Genomic DNA, 26,337 nt, shown 5'->3' on the forward strand with positions numbered 1-26,337 from the left:
TTGTCAAATGGAGTTGAGCTGTCAAATTCCTCACCAAACCTTTCTTTCTGCACAGGGATCAAATGTAATTGTTTTTCTCAAATATTGTTCTCTCTTCTTTTGTAGGAATCCGAGTTTCTCTGCCTGGAGTTTGATGAGGCCAAGGTGAGCCAGATGCTGAAGAAACTGTCAGAAATAGAGGAAAGTATGACTTTGTTGACTCAGACTACCTAATCAAATAAAGAGATTGCAACTTACACAACAAATGACCTTTGGTACCTTTTCATAATTCCTATTTCAGCCCATAAAATAGGTGGTGCTGGTTAAATCCAGATTATAACCCCAAGAATGGGCTGAGTGAAGCTTTCTCATCCCCTCCTCCCAAGCTGTTTTCCAAGGCAGCAGCAACACTGTTTCCACAAAGCTTTCATAATCAGGCCTTGGAGGGTTGCACAGCTTTTCTTTTTGCCCCTCAGTCATTTCTGGAGTCTTCCAGATGCTGGGCTGGATGAACAGCAGAGGTCAATTGGCCAGTTGTGGCAGATTAGGGGGAATTCATGTTGATGCTTCCAAGCCATGGACTTTATAGGACAAATCCACCTCTGGGAGCTCTGTGTGCTTAAAGCCCGGGAAAGCAGATCCAGCGCAGAGACACAAACACACCTCTCTGTCCCTGTGAGCTGCCAAGGATTCTGTGCTTCCCAAGGGCTGCAGGAGCCAGGGGACAAGCAGGGCAGCATCTCCTGGTGCTGGATTTTCCAAAAGGAGCAGTCCTGCATGGGCAGAGCACCTGATCCAGCTGTTTGCTTCAAAGCCACCTCTGATCTGCTTCCCCAAACACCAGCCGCCCTCATCCCCTTCTGCCTCTTGGGCTGGAGGGGTTTGTGTGTTGGAGGGGCCAGTGCTTTGTCAGAGCTCAGCTGAACTTGGCTGCTCTTAGTCCTGGTTTTCCTGCTTTGAGTTGACCTGAGAAAGCCTCAGATGGAACCTGTCATTGTTGAGGCGGCCACGACACAGAGGGACACAGTAAAAGTTCAGAAGGCTTCTCATTATTATTATTACTACTATTATTATTATCATTATTATACTATTCTTTATTATTTTTCTACCATTATTATTTTAGTGGTAGGAAGGCATGCTGTCTTTTATACAGTTTTTACAAACCCCGAGGGTAACTTCTAACTGGTTGACAGCTTCCTTGTTAATTATTCTGTTGGTTAGTAAAAGACATTTTACTTGTCTGTCAAATCTATCCTCAGATTGTTTACATGTTTTCTTTACTGATCCTCATGGGACAAATCCCTTGTTATTTACAGGTGTGTTTATTGTTCACCCTCAGAATGGATTGTTGTGTTAAAGGAACTTTTCACTTTTTAAGTAGTTTTACACGGGAACTTACAGATTCCTGGTTTAGCTGCGCTTAGAAGCAATGCCAGGCCAGCTCTGGCTCTCTCCACAGGAACACGAGGTTTGTAAGCGTGTACACACTCAGCTCAGAATGGTGATTAAAAGAAAAGGCCCTTGGCTGAGGCCTTATCAGTCCAAGCCTGGTGTGAGTGAAGGAATCTGCCAGAGGCAGCTCAGGGGCAGGGCATGGCTCCTGGCTGTGGCAGAGGCCCCATATCTGTGCTGGAACACCCGAGTGCGGAGCAGCTGCTGCCCCTGCCCTGTCAGAGGCTCTCCCAGGAGGGTTTCCAGCTCCCTGAGTTTCCCTTCAGGGCTGTCACCTGGCCCAGGATGTCCCAGCACACTGCAGTGGCTCAGCAGGAGCTGGAGCAGGCCAGCACTTGTACAGGGCAGGATGGAAAGTTCTCCTCGCAGGAGGAGCAAAAGGTGACAATCCTGGTTTGCCCTGTCACTTGACTGGAAGGTGTACACACATTTGGTTGGAGGCTACGTTGCCTCTTGCCATTTTGTATTTGCTTCATAAGCAACCTCCTCCTGAGCTAAAATTCCACCGAGGGCTTGTCCCAATGTAGAGATGGCAGCATCAAATGTGCCCGTGTCGTAACTAAAGCACTCCTCATGGCTTCTCCTTGAGGATTTATTGCTTGTGGAGTTGCCAGATTGCACTTGGATGCCAAATCTCTTCAGAGCAAGGGAAGGGCACCTTTTCCCATCTGCCTGCTCAGAAGGGAGCACATCCCTCCAGCCAATTTGTGTCACTGCACAGGGAATTAACATTTCCTTTGCCGTGCCTGTCCCCCTGCTGCCTTTTCTCTTACCACCTCTCATCTCATGGAGCCCCCAGCACTTCTGCTTCTCCAGCTGATCCTTGTCACAGAGGAGCTGGGCTGCGACCACAAACCGCTCCTCGTGCTGCTCCCTGAGTCACTGGCTGCTTTGTGATTCTCTGAGCTTTCTGTTGCCTTTTTCAACTAAGTTCATTCAAGTGCTCTCTGTGTTTTAGGACATATTTTTTTTAAAAAAAATCAAGGTCAGGGAAGGATCATGATCTTAAGTAACTTGCACTGTGTCAAACATACTTATTGTTTTATTTTAACATGGTCAGGGGATAGGAAAATGTGCTATAAATGGAAATTAAAGAGAAACAAACTGGGAACAGATGTCAGGAAGTATTATTTCATGCAAAGAATAATAAATACGTAGAATGGCTAACAAGGCAAGGAGGCTGAGGCAAAAAAAAATCTAGGGGACATTTAAGAAATAATTGGATGCTTTCTCAGTTGAGGTCTGAAGGGTGTGTTTTCATGGGTGGATGCTTCTCTCTCTTTCTAATCTTCCCAGATATCTAACAGTCCTCAGAGTGGGGCAGGGGAAAGGAAAGGAAAGGAAAGGAAAGGAAAGGAAAGGAAAGGAAAGGAAAGGAAAGGAAAGGAAAGGAAAGGAAAGGAAAGGAAAGGAAAGGAAAGGAAAGGAAAGGAAAGGAAAGGAAAGGAAAGGAAAGGAAAGGAAAGGAAAGGAAAGGAAAGGAAAGGAAAGGAAAGGAAAGGAAAGGAAAGGAAAGGAAAGGAAAGGAAAGGTTTGCTTTCCAATTTTTCAGGTTGCTTAGTCTCATTTTATTTTAAATCTTTTTTTTTTAATCTTTCTTTCTTACAGGCCCTTTTTGCAAGTGTAAATAGTAGTTTTAGTGCTCTCATTGTGTCTCACACAATGGGAAGGATTTCACAGGAGCCCATAATCTCCACATCTTACTGTGCCTGGAGCTTTTTAATGAACTGATGGATATTATGAGAGATTTTCTTTTCTGCGTGTCAGTTCTTTGCCACCTATGGATAAAACAAATTGCTCATCATTTTTCTGAGGAGATTTCCTGATTCAGGTATTTACCGACCGTTTGGAGGTGAACGAGCATCTGAGAAGTTTTACCCCAAGGGCTCACGCTGGCCATAGATTGCTCACAGGAATGTTTTCTTCTCCTGCTGGGGAGTTTCAACAGTTTATTCATTCATTCCAAATATTTACGAAGAGGTCCTCAGTGCTGGGGACAGAGGGAGCCTTTTGGAAAAGGGGAATGCAGTGGTCCTGTAGCAGCAGCCACTGATGACTTTTTAATGTGTTGTGTTTCATGTGGCTTGGGGCTGGAAAAACAGGCCAGGGCCTCTTTCCTTGAAGCTGGGCCTGTTTAAAATCCTCCTCCAAAATGATTCCCAAATCCCAGGGCAGTGCGGCTGGGGGTGTCATTTAATCCAGTGTGAATCCATGGCCTCCCTCACCGTGCCAGGGGTGATGGCAGCACAGGGGGACAGGCAGCCATCACCATCAGTGCCCCCAAAATCGAGCTGTTCCCACCCATCCAGCTCACACTGCTTTAGCCAATCTTTGCCAAAGCTCTGGGAGAGGCCTCCTCTCCTCACAAAGGACACACAGCACCAAAGATGCCTTTTCCCAGTAGCCTGAGTCCCGTGGTGATTCCCCAGGGCCACAGAAGTCCCAGAGGACACCATCTGTCACCTCCCATGGAGAGGTGGCCAGAGGGATGCAGCTGCAGCCTCACCCGTGAGCCGCCAGTGCCACCTGGGAAGGGTTATTTTGGGATATCACCTGAGTTGCTTGTCCAGGCACAAAATTGTGGAGCTCCCCTCCAGATGTGATGGGGCTGACCCAACCCCGAGCTCGAGTGCCCAGATGCTCTGCCCTTCCTCCTTCCTTTTCGTGGTGGGAAGGCAGATCTTGCAGCGCGAGAATTTGCAGGAGAACAGGTTTGAAGGCACGTCAGGGTGGAGAGCCCACCTGGGGGGGTTTGAGCCTGGGGCATTTTCCAGCAACAAGGGAGGTCCCTGAAATGCAGAGCTGTCAGAGGGCATCTGTCAGCAAGGAGGCACAAGAGAGATTTCCCCAGAGATGTTTTCCTGTTTATTATTGTCTCTGCACACGGGTGACTTGGCACTTGCATTTTAATTCCCTCAGTGGCCAGCAGCACTGGAGCTCCAGCACTCAGCCATTAGCTCTTGTAATGGGACGGTATTGGAGAATACATAAACCCAGGTAATTGCTTAAATGGCGTTTTTGGATGCCGGCAAGTGCCTCAGACCCTTGAGGAGTGTACATTTGACAGGAGTGGATGGGAGAAAACCAGCCATCGCAGCACAAAGCCCAAATCCATAGTGTTTCTGAGGCAACAATCCTTTCCTGAGTTTCCTGGCCACTTGGCAGCCCTGGCTGAACACGGCACTGCTGGGAAACCGGATAGTGCATTTTAGTAATTAGTGGCACTTTTCCTGCCTGGCGAATCCAACCACGGGAGGGCATTAGAGCCTTCGGGCCATCTCTGCTCTTGGCAGCAAAAGGAACAAATGAGCAAAGCCACGTCAGGAGGGGATGGGTGGCTCAGGCGCAGAGAGAGGTGTCTGACCCCAGCCACCTGCTCCGGGCTCTCCCTGCGCTCACAGAACGCAGCAGCCACCCCACCACCCTCTGGAAAACCTCTGGTGGCCTCCTCCAGGCACCTCCCTGAAACAAACTCACTCCTGCAGGACCTCAGAGCCAATCTGCATTTTTTCTGTGGCCGAGGAACGCGGTGTGGAAAGATAATGCCCTGCTCCAAGGGGAGGTGATGGCATGCAGAAGTACAAGGGTAAAAAAAAAAGCCTCCAGAACCAGTGGCTGGGAACCATAAATACCTTCCAGGCAGTCCTTAGGCACATCAGGAGATGAGCAAGCAAAGCAACTGGAATTTATAAACTTGCATAATTAATTGTTCTTTGCGAGGAGAACAAACATTCCCATGTTCCAGCTCTCTTAGGGCCTTTGACAATCGGGCTCCTTTCTGTAAATAGTGTTATGTAAGTTTATACATTTCAGTTAGTGCTTGTTCTAGCCTCCTCACAGCCCAAGGATGTTTTCACCCCAGTTTATTATTTCAGCTGTGGACAGATCATTTTCCCCTGGTGCATCTATAATGGGATTTAAATTAAGATGCTTGCGAGCAGTGTAACAGTAGCGAAATAGTGTCTGGAAAACATTGCTACATACCCAGGGAGAAGGAAAAGAAAGAAATTAGCTTTGCATTGCAACACTGGGCAAAGTGTCTGCGCCCTTCCCCGTAGGGCAGGACAGGATTTCTCTGTCTGAAGACACAACCTGTGGAGGATCAGTGCTGTACGTGGGGTAATGGCCATGGATGCTTTTATCCCAGAGCACGGGAGCACCTCGGAGCCATCCAGCAGCCCTGGAACTGCAGGGTGCTGCAATCAGAGCTGCCTGAAATGCTTAACCCCAACGGCTTCATCACCAGCCACTGCAAATTAGCACAGCTCCATTAACTCCAGAGGACTGTTTACATGGGGGCGGTGAAATGTGTACGGGAGCAGGCACAAAACCTGCAGAGATCCCGTCCGTGGGGCACTGGTTTACTGATTTACAAGGCTAGATCTCATCTGTGCTGCTTTCTGAAGTTTTGTGTATTTGTGGCGAGCACATCCATGTCACGGGGATTTCTCCCTCGGGCAGCATAAGGAAAACAAGGAAAACCCTTCAACTACTCCGATCGTGTTGCTGATCCGGGTCCCTGATGCAGGAGATATCTTCCCTCCATGGCGTTCTTCAGTAACCTGTAGCTATAACGCTGGATATTAAAACCTGATATGTGGATTATTTCATCTCCCTTTGCCCTGTTTTTTTTTTTTTTAATTTTATTTCTGCAGTTTATCTTTGCAGATCCTACAAAAACAGGAGAAAAGCTGGGTGATCTCCTTCTTTGATCTGTTGGAATTCTGATGGGCTGGGCTGGGCTGGGCTGGGCAGTCATGAGTGTAAGTCAGCACTGAGGCATGGCAAACAGCCCGTGATCTCTGGGATGGCTTTTAGGAGCACAAATCCACCTGAAATGGATCCTGGGGGATCTGCAAGCTGGGCCCCAACGTGCTGGACAGGTCCCCAGGGCTTGTAAGTGCTGTCCTGACAGAGAGCCCAGGGCTGGCACAAATCTCCTTCTGCACAGAGCCTCGTGAGTGCCTTGGAGGGTGCTCTAAAACAGCCCAGGTAGGTCCCACACCAAAGCTGCTGCCAGAAAAATGAGCCCAAAAGCTCAGGGCCACTCTCTTCACCTTGGATTTGGTGACCTTTGTGCTCCTGCCACCCAAAGAAGGAGCCCTCGGCCAGGAGCACCAGCCCCTGGTGGCAAAACACTCTGTGCCTGTGCCACCGGTGTGCAGGATCTCACTGTGGGAGCAGCTGTGCCCAAAGCTGAGAGCTTTGCCCAAGGCTGGGAGTGTCTTGGAAAACCTCCTGCAGAGCGTTGGCTCAGGTTCCTTTGCCACCCAGAACCAGCCAGCCTGGCTGCCAGCACCCTCCCAGACACGGGACTGGTTTTAACTGGAGTTACTCAGGCTGGCACTGTGACAGTCCAAGGGAGCCTCAATCCAGGAGGGGCCTGAAATCAAGATGGTTTGGAGAAATCTAAGTGACATGTGAAGACTGGCAGTTTTCCCTCAGCTGACATTTTGCTGGTGCTTAAAACTGCATCTGCTGAAAAGCAAAAGCCAAGCAGAAGGGGTTTAGTTGAAGTGGGTCCAGTACAGTTTCTCCTAGGTGTAAACACTTTCCTCCTTTGAAAGGAGAAAAGTGACTTTGACTCTTCACCTTTGAAGAGTCTTGGCTGCAGCTTCTTCAGTTTTGCAGCTCTTCAGGTCTCCATGCAAACTGCTGTGGGATGCCTGTGAACAGAGGTGCAAGGAGCTCATGTTTCTGGGACACACAAAAGATGTACAGAGCAGGGTGCCTTCTGAGTTTTTTTTTTTTTTGTTTTGGTTTGGGTTTTTTGGGGTTTTTTGGGGGGTTTTTTGTTGTTGTTGTTTTTTTTCCAAAATAATTATAGTCCAGTTTCTGGTACTATAGAAATTGAATTTCAAGTGAGTTTTTCTCCATCCTCTTGGGTCCTGCACTCTGCACCGCTGTGCCTGCCTTGTGTCTGCAAGGAGAAGGAGCCCCACGTGGAGGCAGAGAGTGTTAGTTACTGCAGCCTGTGTCTGGAAAAGGCAGGTTCGTCCTTCCAGAGCAGGGAAACTGATTTGAATCCAAGCAGCTCAGGGAGGAATTATTCTTGGCGTGTGCAAATCAATACCGGCACGGTGCAGCTCTGCCCACAGCTTGCAAATGGCAGCACACAACACAACAGGGACAACTTTCTTTCCACTCTCTCTGTCCCTTCCTGCTCTGCCTGCAAGAGCAAAGCTGCAATGCTCCAGAGGAAAAACAAAACAAAAAAAAGAAAGTGGTGTTTGGTGTTCCGAAGCACATGTGCCAATCTCTTCAACTCGAGTGGTTTTGTCAAAGCTGAACCTGCCAGCCACAGCTCCCCCACATCACCAAGGCACAAAATCAAAGGGAAGTGGAGCAGAAGACCTCTGTGGGGAAATGGCTGTGTGAGGAGAGCACTGAAATGTTGTGCTGGTGGTGCTGGCAAGCCTTGCTGACAGACCCTGCCTACCCTTGCTCGTCCGGATTCCAGGCTCAAACATCAGGGTGGGTAAAAACAGGTTCGTTCCTGGAGGAGCTGAGATGCTCCAGCTGGAATTGCATGTCATCTTTGCCTTCTAATTTTTTTTCTTACAGCTGCTGAAGTGCTTGCATGCCCCGGGAGAAATCTTTAGTCTCTTGCCATTATTTACATTTTAACCTCTTCTGTTCTTACCCTCTTTGGTCACAGAAGCACGCTGGGGTTAGCCCTGTGCTTTCCAGGTGCCCACAAAAATCAGGCAGATCTATGCTGGATAAGCACAGAAAATGAATTCCAGCTGTCCTGGCCTTGTGGAAGGGGTTTTTTTTGATTCAGGAGAGCCAAGGGAGTGTCCACAGGTGGGGAGATGTTTCAGTCCCTGTGTGCCTGCAGCATTTTTGGCACAAGGGGTGGGTGCATATTTTGGAGCAAGGGTTGAGAGATGTGTGTGCACGGTGCGGATGCAGTTTGAGGGCTCTGGGACCAGCATCTCCATAAAATCAGACTGCCAGCCATGCCACACTGAGGGGAAGGAGCTGCTCCGTGTCTCTGCGGGGCTGGGTAGGGTGGCTGCAGGCAGGCAGGCAGGTACCCGGGAATCCTGGGACAAGGAAATTCCTGGGAATTTCCTGCTGCTTTCCCGCGTGCTGGGATGTGGCTCCCCCGGGAAAGCCGCACATGGTCCCCGGGAAGGGTGGCCCCAAGTCCGTCCCCTTCTCTCAGCACCTGGGCTCCGTCCCGCCCCTCTCGCTCCTGCTCTGCCGCAGGGACAGCGAGATAACCTTGCGGATTTTATAACCTGGATCTCATTCCTACCTCTCCTTTGCTCCTGGCAATGTACCAATTATTAATTAACAGGGAAACGCTGGAGAAAAGGCCGATGTACATAGCTCGTTCCCACTGATGTAAACGCAGCAGTGCCCAGGTCAGCTTTTATTACAGTGAACCCTAATACTGTGAATTAAAAGCCTGGGGGAAAAAAAACAACAGCAAAACCCCCAAAACCCCCAAATAAACAAAAACAAAAAATCCAGAAACTATTTTGAACTTGATAAAAAAAATGAGAGTTGAATCATTTTAAAAGATACTCTTTTCTGCCTGTTTTGCATGCCACGCTGCCTATGGAAAAAAAACCCCAAAAACAACTGAACAAGAATTTGTGTCATGAAGTGATGTGACCCCGGTGCCCTGAGCACAAAACTTCCCAGTACCCCAGCTCCTGGGAAAGGTTTGGTGCTCTGCAACTCCCTGGCAAGCGCTGTACACTGCATCCCATCATTTGCATCATGATGCCCGGTGAAGGTGGTGCTTTTGAACAGGCAGCCAAAAATGTTATTCCAGATTCAGACCAAATTAAAGCTGCTGCAGTCAAATGGATTTGCTCTCTTTCTCAGGAGGGGGAAAAAAAAAAAAAAAAAAAAAAAAGCAATTATTTATTGCTCTGTCACAAAACAGGCACGGCCTGGGTGTGGGACTGGGAGGAGGGAGAATTATCTGTCCCCCAAAGACAGCAGACCATTTCACCACTGACCAACCCTCTTACCTTTGTTTTTTTTTCCAGGTTTCTTAGCACCCAATGTCACGAGACACACTGCTCTAGATGATTTTTGATTTTTTTTTTTTCTTTTTCAGTTGATCTCAAAACATATCATTATGAAATCTCCTGTGCAGTGGAGCCAAGCTCCTGCCTGCCAGACACTCAATTCTCCTTTCAAACCCTCGTGTTGCTTAATGGGCGATGATGTTTGCCGATTTAGGGTAATTCCTCCCTTTGCTGTAATCCGCCCGCTCTGATGAAAAGGACAGCTTTACTCAAACGTGAAGTACATATATAAATATTTGAAGAGGGATGAAATATGCAACGTCTCTCCCAGCGCACTGTGAATGGGGACATTTCTTCCAGGCTCCTGAGAGAAGATTTTAGGGCAGCGCCAAGAGACTTGCAGAGGGTTTCCTATTGGCAGCAGATATTGGGGAAATACATTCAATATATTAAATACCGGGGAAAGCAATCCAATATTGAAATATTGAAATAATCCAACACAGGGAGCATGGGGAGCTGGGGATGTGCAGTGGGTGCTGATGCTGTTTCCCGAACCAGGTGAGTTTTTAGGGCTGTGCACACCAGCTATTGAATGCTGGTGAAAAACGAGTGCTGTGAAATGGAAAGTGAATAACCTGTATTTTCAGGGGCCGCAGGGACACACTTACCCCTCCCTTGGCAATGAGAACAATTTTTAAGTGACTGTCCCGGGTGACATTGAGACAATTCCTTTGGTCAGGCCTCTCCTTATACCGGATTGGGAATGCGGGTGGCTAAAATTAGAAACAAATGGCTTGTGTTGGTTTTCACCCTGCGTAGGACGAAAAGCTGAGAGGTTCACAGTCTGTTGGAACAGTAAATCTGTCTGCTGGTTGCTATTGATCTGTCCACGACAAGATGTGCCCTCTTTGCTGCAGCAGCACATTTTTTTTTAAAAATGTTTTATTCCAGTAAGCATCCTGAGACTTTCCTTCGGTTTGTTTCCACAGGGACGTCTGGCTAGGATTTGTAGGCTCATCAACCTACCAAGTAAGCAAACAACAACAACAAAAGGGGTTACTAATGAATGAGTCATGCATGATTTAGTGTCAGCCCTGGAAGGCGAATTTCCAAAATCCGCCTTTACTGAGGGGAGCCTAAAGGAACCCTTCGCTTCTCCCTCCTGGGCTCAGCAACAAAAGCTTTGAGGATTTCCACGAAAAGCCGAGGCAGGTGCGAAGGAGAACGTTTCTTTCCGAGAAGAAACATTTTTAAAAAGTGATGCGGCACGGCATTTCTCGGCACGGCTGAGGGGGGTTTCCTCTTTCGCTTGATGTCGTGCGGGAAAAACGAAACAAAACAAACCCACACAACAAAAACGAGGGAAAACCGTCCTGAGGGAACGGACACAGCGCCCGCTGCCACCACCCCAGGGCTGTCGGTGTCACCCGGGGCCACCCTCAGGAGGAGCCTGCCCTCTGTGGGGCCGCTCCCACACGGAGCGCGGCGAGCAGCACCCGGCCCGGCTGGAAGGCGAACAGCGGCAACGCGGCGGTGCCTGCGCCCTTCCCCTCGCTCCTCCAACAGCGCGAGCACCTTTACTGAGGTAAATACCTCCCAATTCTACAGCCCGGGCTGGGAGGGGGCGCCGGGAGAACACGGGGACGGGGACAGAGAAGGGGACGAGGCGGCGCCAACCCGCCCGCCCGCGCGGTCTCCCGAGGGGCGCGGCGCTCCGCCAACCGCGGGGACCCCCGGCCGCTGCCCCGCCCCGCCCCGGCCCCGCGGGGCGCGCGCCGCGCGTTCCACCAACCCGCGGCGCCGGCGGCCGGGCGGGGGGGCGTGGCCTGGCCCGGCGCGCCCCGCTCTGTGCCTCGCCCCCGCCCGCCTCGCCCCCGCCTCCTGCGGCGGAGCGGCGGCGGCGGCGCCGGGCGGGGAGGCGGGCGGCGCGCGTGCTCGCGGCGGGAAGGCGCGCGCGCCCGGGGCTCCGCCACAGGGCAACAAGTGAGAGGCGCTCCCCGCCTCCTCCTCCTCCTCGCCCTCACTCCGCTCCGCCCGCCGCAGCCGGCCCTGAGGACACAGCGGCGGGGTGTGTGTGGGACGGGGGACGAACCTCCCGCCGCCGCCGCCTCGGCGCCGCCCCGGCATCGCCCTCAGGTGCGGAGCTCCCGCCCGCTCTGCGGGGGCCGGCGGAGCGCGGCGGCAGCGCGGAGCTCCGAGGGCCGTGGTGGGGCGGCAGGCCGGGGCCGGGCCGGGGGGAGCCGGCGGCGAGGGCAGCCCGCGGCCGGACAAAGCATGGTGGATGCGGAGGCGGCGGCAGCAAGAACCCCGGCGGAGCCCCGCGGCAGCCTGGCAAGGTACGGGCGGCGGGGGGGGGGGGGCTCGGCTGCCTCCGCGGCAGCGGCTGAGGAGGGACGGAGGGCAAAAAAAAAAACCCCCAAAAAAAAAGCCCAAAAAACCCCAACCCGATTTTTAACTGAATTTTCACCTCCCCTGCTTTCCCACCTCGTGAGGTTTCCCTTCCCCTCCGCCTCGGGGTTATTCGCGCGGCGGGCGAGCAGCCGGAGACATATCTCTGGGGTTTTTTTAGGGCCGGGTTTTTCCTTTCTCCCCGGCCGGGAGGTGACAGCGGCGGCAGGGTGGGGTCACAGCACGCGGGCGCCGAGTCCCTGCCCCGGCACATGTTGCAGCCAGAGCGGGGACAGAAACACCGTCCGCCGGGGCGGGGATGAAACTCGGGCCAGCTCAGCCCACCGTAGGTTTGCCCTCCCTTTTTAAGTATTTTCTTTTAATTTAATTCGTTTAACCGTGGGGAAGGCGGCGTGTCGGCGCTGCCGAAGCCGCCGGGTTTTGCCAGTGGGGCTGCGGCAGCGCCGGGAGCTGCTGCAATCCGCTCCCTGCCTGGAGGGGAGGGACACAGGGACACTCGCAGCTCACTTGGGGTCACCTCATTAACCCGCAGCGGGTTAATTATTAACATCCCCGTCGGGATTCTAGGCAGTGACGGGCAGTGGCACTGAAGTATGGGCTTGCTTAGACCCGAAAGGGGAGAAAATGGTGGTTTTTTTGCCCGAATATACGCGCTCCTTCACGAGGTGATGCTTTTTAGCCCTCCAAACTTCCTGCTACATCCTTGTTCCCCCATCAGGTTTACTCGCAGGGGTTGTGGCTGAACGGCAGCTCGCGGCTCATTAGTCATGCTGCAAAAATTCGTGGTGAAAGTTACTTGAGTAACCCTTTAATCCGGCTTCCCGAAATGCTCAGTCCTCTTTGGGGTTGATTATTAATTACTCACGGTTAGTTTTGACCGTGCAAAATAAGAGCTGGCGTTGTTCGGTTGTTGGGTTGGGCTTTTTTTTTTTTTCCCTTGTGGGGTTTTCTCCTTCCCTCCCCCTTCCTTTTTTAAAATATATTTTGGACAGAAAGTCTCGGTTTGGGCACAGAAGAAGTTTAGTCTGGCCGTGGAAAGATGCGTGCACAAAAATTACACGCTAGCCATGTCATCCGCGAGTTACTGAGGAAACACGATTCTAGCGCGTTGTCCTTTGAGGAAATTTCTGGTAAAATTATTCCTCATCGTCTTAAAGAGAGGAGACAGCCCGGAATCCGGTTCTCTTCCCGAGCTGCTCAAAGCGGTTTCGCGTTCTTGTTGCAGTTCCCGGTGCTGTCCCCGAGGGCGGGTGACGCTGGGGGGGTGGCAGGTGACACTCGGGGTTCGGTTCGGATGGAGGAGCCCAGGCTGCTGCAGAGCCTGCCCTGCTGCTCGGTGACCCGGCCGCGAAATGCCCCTCAAACCACCGGAGGAGTTGAATGAGCGCTGAATTGGTTACGAAATGCGTGGAGGAAACAGAACGGACAATCAGCTTTTCTCCTTCGGCAGATTTAGTTTGTAATGGTTTGGGGCTTTTTGGTCTTTATATATATATATATTTTTTTTCTTCCCGTGGCTGTAAACGACTCGAGAAGACAGATACTTTTGAGAAAACAATACTGCCGTGGAGATGGATTAAAATACGGAATGTTTGTCTTGTGCCTAAAAATGTAACACTGCCAGTAGGAGTCAAAATATTTTGGCTTAAAAGAAACACAGGTTTTGCTGCTTGCTTTCAACGTGTGACTCTCTCCAGGAGATGTTGTGCAGGACTGAGCTGTGTGGCTGTAGGGAAGCTGCGGATGGAGCACAAAAACCAGAATGTATTTAAAGGGATTCTGTCAGCTGTAAAGTGGTTTTCCTTGGATTTGTGCTCCTTTCTTTCCCCCACGATGAGGAAAACGCAGCACTGCTGAAGGGACTTGTTTTTGAAGGTCATGCTTTAGGTGGCAGGGAGTGCTAGCTGACTGTCTGGTGCCCTGTTTCATAATAGGTAAAACTCACTCATCTCCCCAGAGAATGCCCCTAATGAACACAGTGTCACTGGTAGTCAAAAGATTTATTAGTATTGCCTGGAAGCTGCTCCTGAAGTTTTGAAATACTTCTGGGTAAGGATGCTGCTGCTGCTGAGGAGATCAGTGGACAAGTAATGTTTGCTCAGGGAAAAAGCAGTGTTCGATGGGAAATGAGAAAGGATAAAGTGGGGTCACATTCTGTGCTGGCAAATCTGGGCAATTGTCTGTATGAATACGTCACGGTGTATATAAAGGGGGGGGGGAAGAGCAGAATTTGAGTCTTCATCTTCTTGCCTACCCTGGCAAAGGTTCCTTGGAGAGCCAAGTCTTTCAGGGGAGCGCTGCTCCGTGGTGACTTGTCAGCGCTGAGACCCCGAGGAATTGTCATTTTGCTGCCACCTGGTACGGCTGTTTCCACAGCGGATCCAGCTCTGACAGCGATTTTTCCCGTTGGCCGTGAGAACCCACCTGAAGGAGGGAAAAACGGCGGTGACAAAAGGCTGTGTCAGTGCTGATCGTGTCTGAAACATGGGATGTGACTGTGTGTCTCCTACCACAGCCAGTATCGTCATTTATCACAGGGCTGGCTTGTCACTGACCCCTGCATTTCACCCAAACCTGTACGGTCATATTGCTCCAAATTAACCAGAGGACAGGAAAAAAAAAAAGATTGAGCCGTAATAATTAAAATCCTCACCCAAGCTCTTTGGCAACTTGTTCTCTCCCGAACGCGTCGCTGACTTTTTGACAAATGTGTCAGATGATCTTGCAAAATCTTAACTTGGGGCGGGTTGCGAAACTTCTCCGAGCTGGTTTCTCGGCGGACTTTTCCTTCCTGTGTGCTGTCCCACTTGTGCTGCCGAGTGACTGCAGCAGCTCTGTCGGGAACCCTCCAGAGGCTGACATTCCGGATCTTCCTCGCCTTTCACTGGGTTTGGTTACCTTTCCTGCGGTAAAGAAAAAAAAAGTTAATTGCTTCTTTTCTTCGGAGGATTTGCAGTCTGCGGAGTAGAGGCTGGGAGGTTTCTTGTAGGTAGAGCTTTGAGTGTGTAATTCTCAAACTTGTCGAGGACAGGCCAAAGGCGGGAGGGATGGAGGGAAGATACTGGCAAGGGTGAACTTATTGCGGCAACAAGTTCTCTGTAAAAAGTGCAGAATATAGAAAAAACCCCACGTATTTCATCAAAATAATGAGGTTTTTTTTAACTTCTGGGTTTCATGTTAATGTTTCTTGAAGGCCAGTAGGATTGATTGCCTTCCAAAAGCTCGAAACCGTCTTTGTCCCTCTCACAGGTTGTTGGTTTGGGGTTTTTTTCTTCCTTTATCTCTTCATTACATTTTCTATTACTCTGCGGTAGAAACGCACCAGTAATTTTGAAGCAAGTAGGCATCCATTTGCTTTTTTAATTCAAATTTTATTTGTAGGTATAGGCAATATTAGTCCCTAACACGTTTTTAACCCAAATGTTGACAATTTAGGAAGAAGGCTGTCTGGTTGGGTGCGTGTGCAATCACGGGGTGAGTGTTTGGTGTTTCTGGCGTGTCACAGGCTGTGTTCATATGAGTGCTTATTATGGAATCATTGGGGGGAAACTCCTGGCCCTGCACGGGACAGTGCTTCATGTGGTTTGGAGAAGAATTTGTGCCTGTGAGTGCGGTTCACAAAAATTCCTAATGTGTTATCCCTGCTCTGACCTCACAGCGATGTATTTTTGATGTTTTTATCAGTTCACGGTTGTGGATCCCTGTATGTAAGCAAGCACTGTGATGTGCTTAAAAAACAGCAAAAAAAGGAAAGAGATGGTGATGATAGAATCAAATACAGACTCTTCCTGTCGTTTTGGTACAGAGTGAAGAAGCCACCGACCAAAAGTTGGGGAATAAATGTCAGAGCTGTCCAGTCACCTTTTGCTTTTACATAAGAAGCACCGACAGGTACCTGGGACTGGATCCTGCTCTGTGCCTGCATCTTTCTCGCTGATTTCCCTGCACATTTCAGGATTTCGAAGGTGGCCAAGTCTCCAGATCGTGTAAAACCCAGGGAAAAGACTGGCTCGTGATGAACTGTGCCGAAGAATGATTGAATTGGCGCCCCGCGAGAGGCAATTAGCATTTCAGCCAGGAAAAGAATCCCTGTGTGTGTGATGGGTGTGGTGCTGAGAGTTTTCAAGGGAGAATTGATGAAACAGTTTCTGTCAGCGGTTGGTTACGGAAGCTTTGTTGTTCGGGGGAAGTACAACAGTGAGGGTTGGAAAGCAGTTAATTTGGAGGTGGTTTTGTTTGCCTCTATGAATAACTTCTGAAATTTAGCGGCTGAACTCTTCTTTAACTCAGAAGAGTTAGTCTTGAGAGTGAATTGACTGAATCCCTACTCCGGCTATCTGGATCAAATGAGCAAGAAATCTTGACCTGTGGGTGGGAATGACGAATTTTCCTGTAAAAGGGTAAATTCCCAGAGGCTCAGTGGTTTATGAACCGGCAGACGACCTGTGTGTTGGTCTGGGATTTACAGGAGAATTTAGGGTGCTGTGGGATGCTCAGGCTCCTGCCCGAGATTCCTCCGGGGCACTTCGGGATCGGTGTCTGTGCTCCCAGCCTAGTGCTGCTTGTGCAGCTGGAACTGGGGATTGTGAACTGAATTGAGGAACTGAGCGGATTATTGAGAAATAACCTTTGCTGTTTGCTTGTCTTCAGGGTTATACATAATGTGACACAAATATGGGGATTCACGGCCTGGGAAAGGATGGAATTCTTATAACTGAGTGTGAGGAGAGCTGCTGCTGAAATCCCCACTGCATCCTGAATGTAGTGCTGCTTTATCTTCTACTCCAGCAATCAATTGTATTTTTTAATCTGGTGTTTGAAAGATAGAAACTGCTAATGGGAAAGCTGTCTTTGGGGTGGGAATTGTTGTTGCAAACTTATCGTTGATGTTCTTTTGAATAAAAACAAAGCCCATGCAGAACAAGTTGATGAGTCAAGCCACTCTCCGGCTTTGTGGGTGCCCACTTTGGTGTGCAGGTAACAGGTACAGAAGGTGCCACTCGGGTTTAGAAGTTTCTGATCGGGTTAGATGCTTATCTGCTGCTAACAAAAACGGGAGTCAGCTGCCTAGGCGGCTTAAAGATCCTTTACAAAATCCTCCTGGTACTTACATGTGTCTTTAGCTGCCTAAAGCTGCTGGAGAAATTGTTCCCTTTTCCATAAACTTGATAGGCTGGAACGAGATCTGTATCTTAGCTTTGAAGGAGGACAATGAAGTTCTCTGCTTACAGCTGCACTGATTTTTCTGAACTTTAAATGAATTATTCAGAAATACGAAGAATTTTTCCTGTGAATGTTAATTACACCTGGAACCAAAGCCAGGTGAAGGTAAAAGCATTTTTCATGTATTTGCATTTTAAAATGTAGGTTTTGCAGTGTTTAGCTCATTACTGCGAGTTCAGAGGCAGATCCCAGAATTCTGACATGAACAGTCACGGTATGAGTTTGGTTTGAATTGACTTCTGAGCAACCGCAGAGCACTGGCAGGGAGATACGGCTGGGAATTTCACCCTCCCACTTGTGTATCCCATCACACAGAGGCGGCAGCTTGGGGGAAGTCAAATTGAAATCCGATCTTAATTTTTAACCCAAAAGGACGGCGGTAACCAGGGCTCGGTGTTGATTTCATCAGCCCTGCCAAGTTACGTTGTCCTTGTTTTCTGAAACATGTTTTGTGCCTAACCTGGGCAAGAGGACAAAGCAGAGGTAAAATTTTGATGGCCTGAGGTATGGTGCTTGAAGGATGGTTTTATTAGTTGACTAAATAATGATTGCTCTCCCTGCAGACAATAAAGGTGGTTGGAATATGGTTGAGGCAGGATTAATTACTGGTTTTGAGATAAAACCGGAAGAGATAGCAGGAGCAGGTGAGTTGTCTCGTTTGTGGAAATTATGGTTATCTGCATTTTGCGTAGCATTTGTAGATCAGGAGTTTTATTTCAAATACAGCACAACAGGAAGAAGTGAGAGTGTGTGTCCTGCAGACTTTCTCCCTTTAAGTGCCGGCTGAAAGCATTGCTCGGATTTGCAGTGTGTTTTATCCATTCTGTCTCACCAGAACTAGCACTCCCACGAGGTGTCTGGGGGGGAAGGTGGTTCCTTGTCCACTTCTTTGGCTTTCTAATAATCCTGGGCAGATAAAGTGCAGCTGAAAGGGGAGCCACGGGCGGGTCACGCTGGGTCAGTCACTGACCTGGGTACAGAAAGTGCCAGAGAAATTCTGGCCCCAGAGTGTCCCTTGCGCTGGAATGGGTGGCCCAGACTCCTCCTGCCTGTGCTGGAGCAGGGCTGGTTGTGTCTGGCCCTGCCGAGGGAGCTCTGGATGAAAGCAGGAGCAGCAGTGTGCTGGTACATGAAAGCTGAGGCTGATCTGCCCTGGCCTGGGCTGTGTGAGCCTTCCCTCTTCTCCTGCACCATTCCTGGTGTTTGCAGCACATGCCGAAAGCTGTGAGCTGGCTGAAAGCTGATTGCTGCTTTATTGCAGGCTCTTTATCGGCCTCCAGCTCCCTGAGCTGATTCACCACAATCAAATCAGTGCAGAGGTAGATGGGACTGTGCTGCTTATGCAAGAGAAGGAATAAATTACAGGAGTGAGTCAGCTCTGACTGAAACTGTTTTAAACTGCCATGGAGCTGTGCTCCCCAACTTCGAATTGATGTCGTGAATGACAATTCATTTTGTTCCAGGAAACATTCCTCTGCTGACACTCAGTTAAACCCCTTCTCTTGATTCTTTGTAATTTATTGTTCATTCAAGCTGAAGCCTGTCAAGTGAAAACTGAGGTTGTTCATAAATCAGAAGCTGGCAGCTCCAGGTTGTTCCTAACAAATTTACAACATCGTCATTCTCAAGCTTGAACTGACCTTAGAATGACACGGGAAATTTTTGTATTAGCAAATTGGAAAAAGCAGGTCACATCTGCTACCACAGGCCCTCAACTACTGGCATATTAGACTTGAACATTTCATTTTTACAGTGAGTTGAGTTCTTACCCTCGGTTGTCAGTGTGAAATCTCAATTACTGAAAAAAAAACTCCAACAAACCCAAACCAACAACCCAAACCATTTTTACTGTTAAACTTCTTTCATCGCTTTTTTTTTGTTGTTGGTTTGGGTTTGGGTTTTTTTCATGAGCAGTTAGGAACACCTTCACAGGTGTCTAGTGTGGCTGCAGGCATGCCAGTGTAGAATTGCAATGTTAGCATGAGGCACTCATTTATTAAGACAACTGCCATTGTTTAAATTGACTTGTGTAGGTGTGGTGTACATGTGCAGCTACACTGCTTGTTCATCCCTGTGGAAAAACCATGACCAAACTCAAGTATTCTGTACCAGCAGAAAAATTGGAGTATCCTTAAACCCGGGGTTAAATTTACAGAATATTTTTCATGATGGCCTTTTCTTGCCTTGATCTTCTGTAGAAACACAAGAATTCAAATATGAAACTTGAACGTTCTTTCAGCCGATCCAAGGATTTAATTTGAACAGGCTAAAAGAAAATATTTAGGTCTAACTTGCAGTGAATTCAGTAGATACACCATATTTAAATATTTTCTCAATTCAAAGCCAGAGCTTTTGTGAGAGACACCTGCAAATAACTTAAAATACAGACAGGCTTGGGATGATCTGGTCATTTACTGTGAGCTGACTTATTTAAAATGGCTGAAAAAGTAGATTACTCTCTGGCTGGAGGTTTGGGGATTTCAGCACTTTGGTTTGGGGTTGGAAGTATTCAGTTTGAGGCAGTGGTGAGCTGATGCTATCTCTTCCTTTGCTAAGTGTTCTGTCAAGCAGAAATTTCACACAGGGTGGTTTTAAGGAAGCGGAAAGCAAGTTTTTACTGTTGAATGACTTCGTGAAGATAACTTGATGCACTCTCTGTGGTGTTGCTGCAGTGTCTCTAAGCACCAACATGAAGTCAACCAAGCTTCTGTTTCATAGATGTTATTTTAAATAGCACACCTTAAAAAGGCAACGTTCTGGTAGCTTCACTTCACTGCTGGAGGTAGGAGAACACCTGAAAGTAGTCCAAATGGTGACAGAAAAGGAGATTCTGCAATTCTGCAGGTTTCTAGGGTGGTGTTCTCACCTAATGAAGGTGCAGGAATGTGGTCACTTGTGGCTGGTGCTGGAGAAAAACCCTGCTGGGACATGTTTCCTCTGCTCAGCTGTGGTTGTGGCTTGGATGAGGTCAGAGAGCAAGAATGTCATGTGTTTTTATTAATATTTTTATTCATATTATTCTTGCTAATGAGTTAGAGAGTTCCTGTCTTGTGTGGTTAATAGCGTAGTGAGTCATTCAAAGTTCTTGGTGTGGGGAAAAATTGAGGAACCAGCATAATTATTGAAAATACAGAGAGATTCAAAGAATGGTTGGACAAAGCGAGGTTAGGTTCAACTGCATAAGTAAACATTGCTCAAAAGCGAGTCTGGCCCTCTAAAACCTGATTACAGAAAACCAGGGGAGCAGTACTAGACAAATGCCTCTTGGCTCTGGGGGAGTTTTGTTGGGTTTTTTGGCGTTGCTTTTGAGGGATTTTGGAGCAAAAATGCGCTGAAAATGACTAGTGGGAGCCAGAACGTGAAGTTACTTTGGCAGCTATTCAAACTCTTTAGAGTTCTTTATGCCTTGGGCTGTGTTTTAGGAAAATGTATGCACATCCTTCCCGAGTCTTGCTGTATTTACTCAGGTCTCGAAATTCCATGCCTGAGTTTCACTGGTGTCCTTTGGTATTAAAACACTGCAAGATTAGAATTTCTCCCAAAGCCAAATAATATGCTGAAAGATGTCTCAAAGCAGGTTAAATGCGAATAATTAAAAGTGATGTTAAAATAAACATCAGCTGCTGTGAATTTCAGTGCAGTTGTTGATGCTTTGGGTCGGGTGTTGCTATCCTGGATACTTTCCTGCAGCTGGAACAGTTGTTTCAGGCTGTCTTGGTTGGAGAACACAGAAAATGTCAGTCAGATACCTGAATTACAGCTTGGCTTTGCCAGATTCCTGATCGTTTAGTCCTGCACCAGCAGGGTGGTAGGTGTGATGGCTGCAGGTATTATCTTATCTTTTGTCAGCCCCAGTAAGTAAACGGACGTGTAATGTTTGGGTTTGGCAGTCAGATAATGAAGATGTGGTACTCAGCCCACTTAGAAAATACAGCCTCACTCCTGCCCTCAGAGAAGTATTTGCAGTGAAAGCTTCTGTCAGGCGCCAAGGAGGTGGAAAAGTTGGGTGTTTTACCCTGTGCCCGCACAAACGATTGGATTGATCCAGCTGCTTGTGGATCCGCAGCCTGGAGCAGGGCTGGGAGGATTCGCTTGTGCTGTGACACCACTTTCTGTGCTTTGTGAGCTGCAACCACCGACAGCTCGCCAGACTTGTGCGTTTCCTGCTGCAAAGCTCTACCAAGTGTAGCAGTGAACGGGGAGTTTTCTGCTCGGGATCCCTGTCTCATTTGGACTGAAGGATTTTGCGAAGTGTTTGTCATATAAAGTCTCTGCCAACGTGTCAGAAGAGTCTCAGGTCAAGCCCCCGGATGCCTTAGGGGTGTTGAATGCTCTCAGCTGGGTGAGCTGGGGGCTGTGACAGATGAGCTGTGTGGTGCTGTATGTCCTGAAAAATGAAGCTTTGGCCGAGCTCTTGACAGTCCCGTGTTTGTTGGCTGTTCCTAGGAGGGAGCAGTCACCCTGTTGTCTCTGGAGCTCCGGGATCATAGGTCAGATTCCACATCATTTGTTGCCTAGTGAGAAGTGCTGCAGAGGACAGGGCAGATAAGCCCTGATGTTCATGCTGAGCTCTGTGGAACAGCACAAAACAGGGGATGGCTCCTTCTCCAGTATTTTTGTGCCTAGTGAAAGGGAAATGGAGAAAACCGGTGTGTTTATCTGTTTTTAGTAGCAGGTAAAAGAGGAAGATAAAGTTTCTTTAAAGCCTGTGTGACCAATCCCAGTGCTTTCTTTAGCAGTTCAGCTGTTTATCTTGAACGATTACACTGACCACAAGTGTGGTTTGGTTTTTTTTCAGGTATAGAAGAAAACCACTTTGAAATTAGAACAGAAACTTCCTGGCTGACTGAGAGCAGAATACGAGATAAAGTAGATCTGGCCTGAGCGTATCCAGAGATAAATATGCAGATGGTACACGAGGAGGCACAGGCATTTTTCTGAGAGGCCCTTTTTTTCTAGGAGTGGCTTTGGATTTCAGTTCCAGAAAAACACCCACACCCCCCCCTTTTGGATTTAATAGCGGTTATGGGTCAAATAAGAAAAAAAAAAAAAAAGGATTACTGATTAGTTACTTGCTTTCTTCCTAAAGTTTTAGTAGCTTAGTGTTGAACTTGTTGAGGAGTTAAACAAAAGTAAGACTGATGAGACCGTAAGAGACCAGTGTAACTCAGGTGTCTGGGGACGGCTGAAAAGAAGAAAAGAGCAGCAAATACAAGGGGTGCTTCTCAGTGTGCCCCCCTGGCTGCTGTTGCTCTGTGACCTCAGGGCCTGAGGCAGTGCTCACAGCTGGGCTTCCAACAGTCGGTGCAAATCCTTTATTGCATTAGGTTTTTCTGATCTTCCAATAAGCGTTTGTCCTCCTGGCACGTGAAAGTGAGTTGTGCGTGTGACTTCAGCGTGGGCTTTGTAACCTCCTTATTCACCCTGAATTATTTGTGGGGCTCGGACACTGATGTAGCCCAGGGCTGGTGAACAGTTTGGCAAGCACTGCTCCAGAGGAACAGGCTGTTTTCATGTTGCTCCTTGTGCTGTATAACTTGTGCCTGCGTTCTGGCAGCTGTGGAGGAAAGAGGGACTGATCCATTTTCTCCCCCAGGACCGATCCGTTTTCTCCCCCAGTACAAACTGAAGCTGGATCACAGAACTTTTGGCATGACAGAGATGTACACATGCTGTTCCAAGTCTTGCATATATGGGAGACCTCTCCTTTTTTTATTTCTTTTCAGGTTTTTTTTCCTTCCTAGTAATAATTGCACTTCTGCTTTCATTTACTGTTTGAATTCCTTTTTTTCAGTTGCGGAGGGGAAAAAAATTTCCAAGTTCGTGTTCTCTTCTGTTTGAATATCAGCAATGCAGCTGGCAAGTTGTGTCAGCCTTTCTTCCAAGGAGCAGCCAAGTGAAATTGTCAGAAACTGATTGTGTGCTTTAAAATTTTGGCTCTGCTCCTTACGTATTTGGAAGGTGTGAGAGTGCAAGTATAAAAGCTTGAAACCTAATTTAAAAATAACTGACCTTATCATATAGCAATTTATTCTATACCCTTCAGCTCACCTTACTAGCAGGGAAAAAATAAAAAAGGTTTCTCAGCCTGCCTTTGCCAAGCTGAGGGCTCAGATTCCAATTATTATACAGTCAAGTGTTTAAAGGGGATCTAGATGAGAAGCAAAAACTGCTGCCTGATTTAAACTCGCCATGAAAAGCTGTGTGACTTCCCTAAGCTGCAAATGGAAACCTCACATTTGCACCAGCTTGCTGATGAAACCCCAAACCATCTGTGTGTGTATTAGAGACAGATCAGCTTTTCCTCCCTCGGGGGTGGGAGTAACCTTGGTTTTTAGGCTACTAACTTGCATTTGAAAGTAGTTTGCATTTTTTAACTGAGATCGAGAACTTGCTGTGAAGAAAGCTAAAAATTGGTTTTTTTTTTTAAATTTATTTCTAGATATGAGAAATGAGTGTTGGACGCAGAAGATTAAAGCTGCTGGGAATTCTGATGATGGTAAACATTTTTATTTATGTGATCGTGGAAGTCTCCAAGAGCGGCAGCCAAGACAAGAATGCCAAGGGCCGTGTTGTCATACCACGGAGCAAGTTCTGGAGGAAATACACTCCTCACAAAGCTTATTGGAACAAGCAGCAACAGAAGCTTGAGCTGCTCTACAACCCCATCCTGTCCTTGCTTTCCAATATGACTGTGGAAGAGAACTTACTTTCTAACCTGAGCGCTCTCAATTCCTGTGACCCTGACCCCACGGTGCACTCGGAGGTCAGTGACTTTGCAAACCTGCCAGACAGATTCAAAGACTTCCTCCTCTATTTGAGGTGCAGGAATTACTCCTTGCTAATGGATCAGCCAAACAAGTGTGAACAGAAACCTTTCCTGCTGCTGGCTATTAAGTCCCTTATACCCCATTTCGACAGAAGACAAGCAATTAGGGAATCCTGGGGCAAGGAAATAGAATCAGGGGACGTGATAGTCAGAAGGGTCTTCTTGCTTGGGCAGACCCCACCGGAGGATAATTTCCCTGACCTTTCACACATGATTAAATTTGAGAGTGACACCCATGGAGACATTCTCCTCTGGAACTACAGAGACACTTTCTTCAATCTGACTCTGAAAGAGGTGCTGTTTCTCAAGTGGGTCAGCAGCAGCTGCGCCAACGTCCAGTTTATTTTTAAGGGTGATGATGATGTTTTTGTGAATACCAATCAGATCCTGGATTACTTGAAGAGCTTATCAAAGGAAAAAGCCAAAGACTTATTTATAGGTGACGTGATCAAAGATGCTGGACCTCACAGAGAGAAAAAATTGAAGTACTATATCCCAGAAAGCGTTTATGAAGGTTCATATCCCCCATACGCAGGAGGTGGTGGGTTCCTGTACTCCGGTGACCTGGCACTAAGACTGAATAATGCATCTGACCAGGTGCTCCTCTACCCTATTGATGATGTTTATACTGGAATGTGCCTTCAGAAGCTTGGGCTTGCTCCAGAGAAACACAAAGGCTTCAAAACATTTGATATCGAAGAGAAATACAGAAATAACATCTGTTCCTACACAAACTTAATGTTAGTGCATAGTAGAAAACCTCAAGAAATGATTAAGATTTGGACACGCTTGCAAGATCCACACTTAAATTGTTAAGGTAATGTGCATAAATAAGTGTCTTAAGTCCAAAAAACTTTGCAAGTTTGGATCACTGAATAGCTGAATTAATAGCTGTAATTCTCGCTGTAAACTTTTTCCTGTACTTCTGAAAATGAGAGTAATGCTGAAATTGGAAGGGGTGGCTCGAAGACCTGGTCCTGGCTTTTCCACTGTCCTGGTGGTCGTTATGTTTCATTGTTGGTCTTAATTTTAAAGAAGACTTTGAAGCTATAACTAGCTGTCAGTGACTGGTTAGCTGTGCTGGAAACAGGGGTTGCCTACCACGATGCATCTTTCATTAATTGTGATGGTGGAAGAAAATGTTCCCTTGAGTGGTGTTTGTGTGTGGAAACCACTGTCGATGGAAAATACACAAATTTGGGGGAGCGGAGTTTTACTTTTAGATATGATACGTTGACGAGACTTTAATTTATGGTTTTCAGTCCCTTTGCCCCCCTGGAACAGTATTTTTTTTTTTCCCCCTTTACTTACAATTCTTTGTGCAAAGTGTACCTGTGTCTGAAGGATTTACCTTTTTATTAGGTGGAGCTTTTTTTTGTGTTTTTTTTTTTTTTTAACAAAAATCCCATAATTCTGCTTGAAATGCCCCCTAAGAGATCAATGTGTAAGGAAAAAGGGTTTTTTTGGGGTTGAGCAGACAGGGCTGCCCCAGCCTCAGTCCTGCATACTGAAGCTGATTTGTTGCTCATGTTAATTGTGTGGAAAGCTGCTCTGGTCAATCCTTGGTTTCTGTTTGGGCACCAGAAGTGATCAGGTAGTTTGGTTTGCTGGAAATGTCTGAAATTGCACACTGCCTCTTGAGAGCACGGTTCGCGTCTCCTGCGGGGGCGGCGGCCAGTCCAGAGCTGTGCACATCCCAAGAGCTTCGAATTCCCAACCAAACTCTGAAGGTTGCATGCAGCCTCATGTAGAGTCACACGTTGTCCTCAAAACTCAGATCTCCTCTATCTCCACATCTTGCTTATCAGAATTACTCTTCAATAGTGGTCGCTTTCTTTGTATATGTAGAAGTGCCTGTCTATTTATTGTTCAGATGGAAGACCAAAACATTTTTCTTAAATATATATTTTGTGTAACATTTTATTTGTATAGTGTTGTCACTCGGATATTTAAATATAGAGCATGATATTTTAAATCTGAGATGTGTAAACGTGGTAAATAAAGCTAATTGTTATTTTTTTGAATTTGAAAAATAAAATGTGATTTAAATATTTCTGCTAATGCTTCATGGTTGACTTGCAGAGGAGTTGCATCCAACGTTTCAGAAGTTCAGGAACAAAAGGTTTTATTTGACAGATTTCTCTTAAGTTTCAGTAGTAGACTATCAAGCAAATGTCACAGTTGTTACCTGTATTTATTAGAGGCTGGAATAAATGGACAACTGATGAAAGCAAGGGGGACATGAAGTGCCTTGGGACAAACTGTGTACAGAAATAATTGTCTGTACAACAGCATTGCTGCTGCAATTGAAAGGAGTCAAGGAGTGGACTGAACGGCTGGCTCTTGGAATTTTTGATTGAAACAACTTGGCAGCAACACCTGTTCCATGCTTTTTCACCTGCTTGCTTTTCCCTTCGTTCACCTGGAACAAATGTGGGGCTCTGTTCAGGGAGA

General features: G+C 47.6%; 2 protein-coding genes and 1 long non-coding RNA gene across 6 annotated transcripts in view; 2 read left to right on the forward strand and 1 right to left on the reverse strand.

The window, feature by feature from the left end:
* COMMD1 (copper metabolism domain containing 1) overlaps nt 1-261 on the forward strand; it is a 50,859-nt gene extending 50,598 nt beyond the window's left edge. The window contains exon 3 of the mRNA XM_066177694.1: nt 106-261. Within this exon, the coding sequence (XP_066033791.1) occupies nt 106-213 (108 nt within the window). The 3' untranslated portion in view covers nt 214-261. The remainder of the gene's footprint in view (nt 1-105) is intronic.
* Nucleotides 262-9,602: 9,341 nt separating this feature from the next.
* LOC136286290 (uncharacterized) lies at nt 9,603-12,185 on the reverse strand. Its single transcript, XR_010719827.1, has 3 exons — nt 11,907-12,185; nt 10,091-10,444; nt 9,603-9,833 (listed from the first exon to the last, which is right to left on the reverse strand). It is a non-coding gene; the product is annotated as an uncharacterized lncRNA (long non-coding RNA).
* Nucleotides 9,603-25,934, forward strand: B3GNT2 (UDP-GlcNAc:betaGal beta-1,3-N-acetylglucosaminyltransferase 2). 4 transcript variants are annotated; one of them, XM_066177696.1, is made up of 3 exons: nt 9,603-9,637; nt 10,412-11,007; nt 23,497-25,934. In XM_066177696.1, the coding sequence occupies exon 3, from the start codon at nt 23,506-23,508 to the stop codon at nt 24,697-24,699; it is 1,194 nt and encodes a 397-aa protein (XP_066033793.1). In that variant the 5' UTR covers nt 9,603-9,637; nt 10,412-11,007; nt 23,497-23,505; the 3' UTR covers nt 24,700-25,934. The 4 variants fall into 4 exon arrangements, with proteins under 4 accessions (XP_066033793.1, XP_066033792.1, XP_066033794.1 ...); XM_066177695.1 differs by lacking the exons at nt 9,603-9,637; nt 10,412-11,007 and adding an exon at nt 11,412-11,758; XM_066177697.1 differs by lacking the exons at nt 9,603-9,637; nt 10,412-11,007 and adding an exon at nt 14,690-14,739.
* Nucleotides 25,935-26,337: the final 403 nt, after the last annotated feature.

The sequence above is a fragment of the Chamaea fasciata genome, unplaced genomic scaffold (genome assembly GCF_029207755.1).
Source record: "Chamaea fasciata isolate MVZ Bird 193981 ecotype frontalis unplaced genomic scaffold, bChaFas1.0.hap1 SCAF_3, whole genome shotgun sequence".
Classification (NCBI taxonomy): Eukaryota; Metazoa; Chordata; class Aves; order Passeriformes; family Sylviidae; genus Chamaea; species Chamaea fasciata.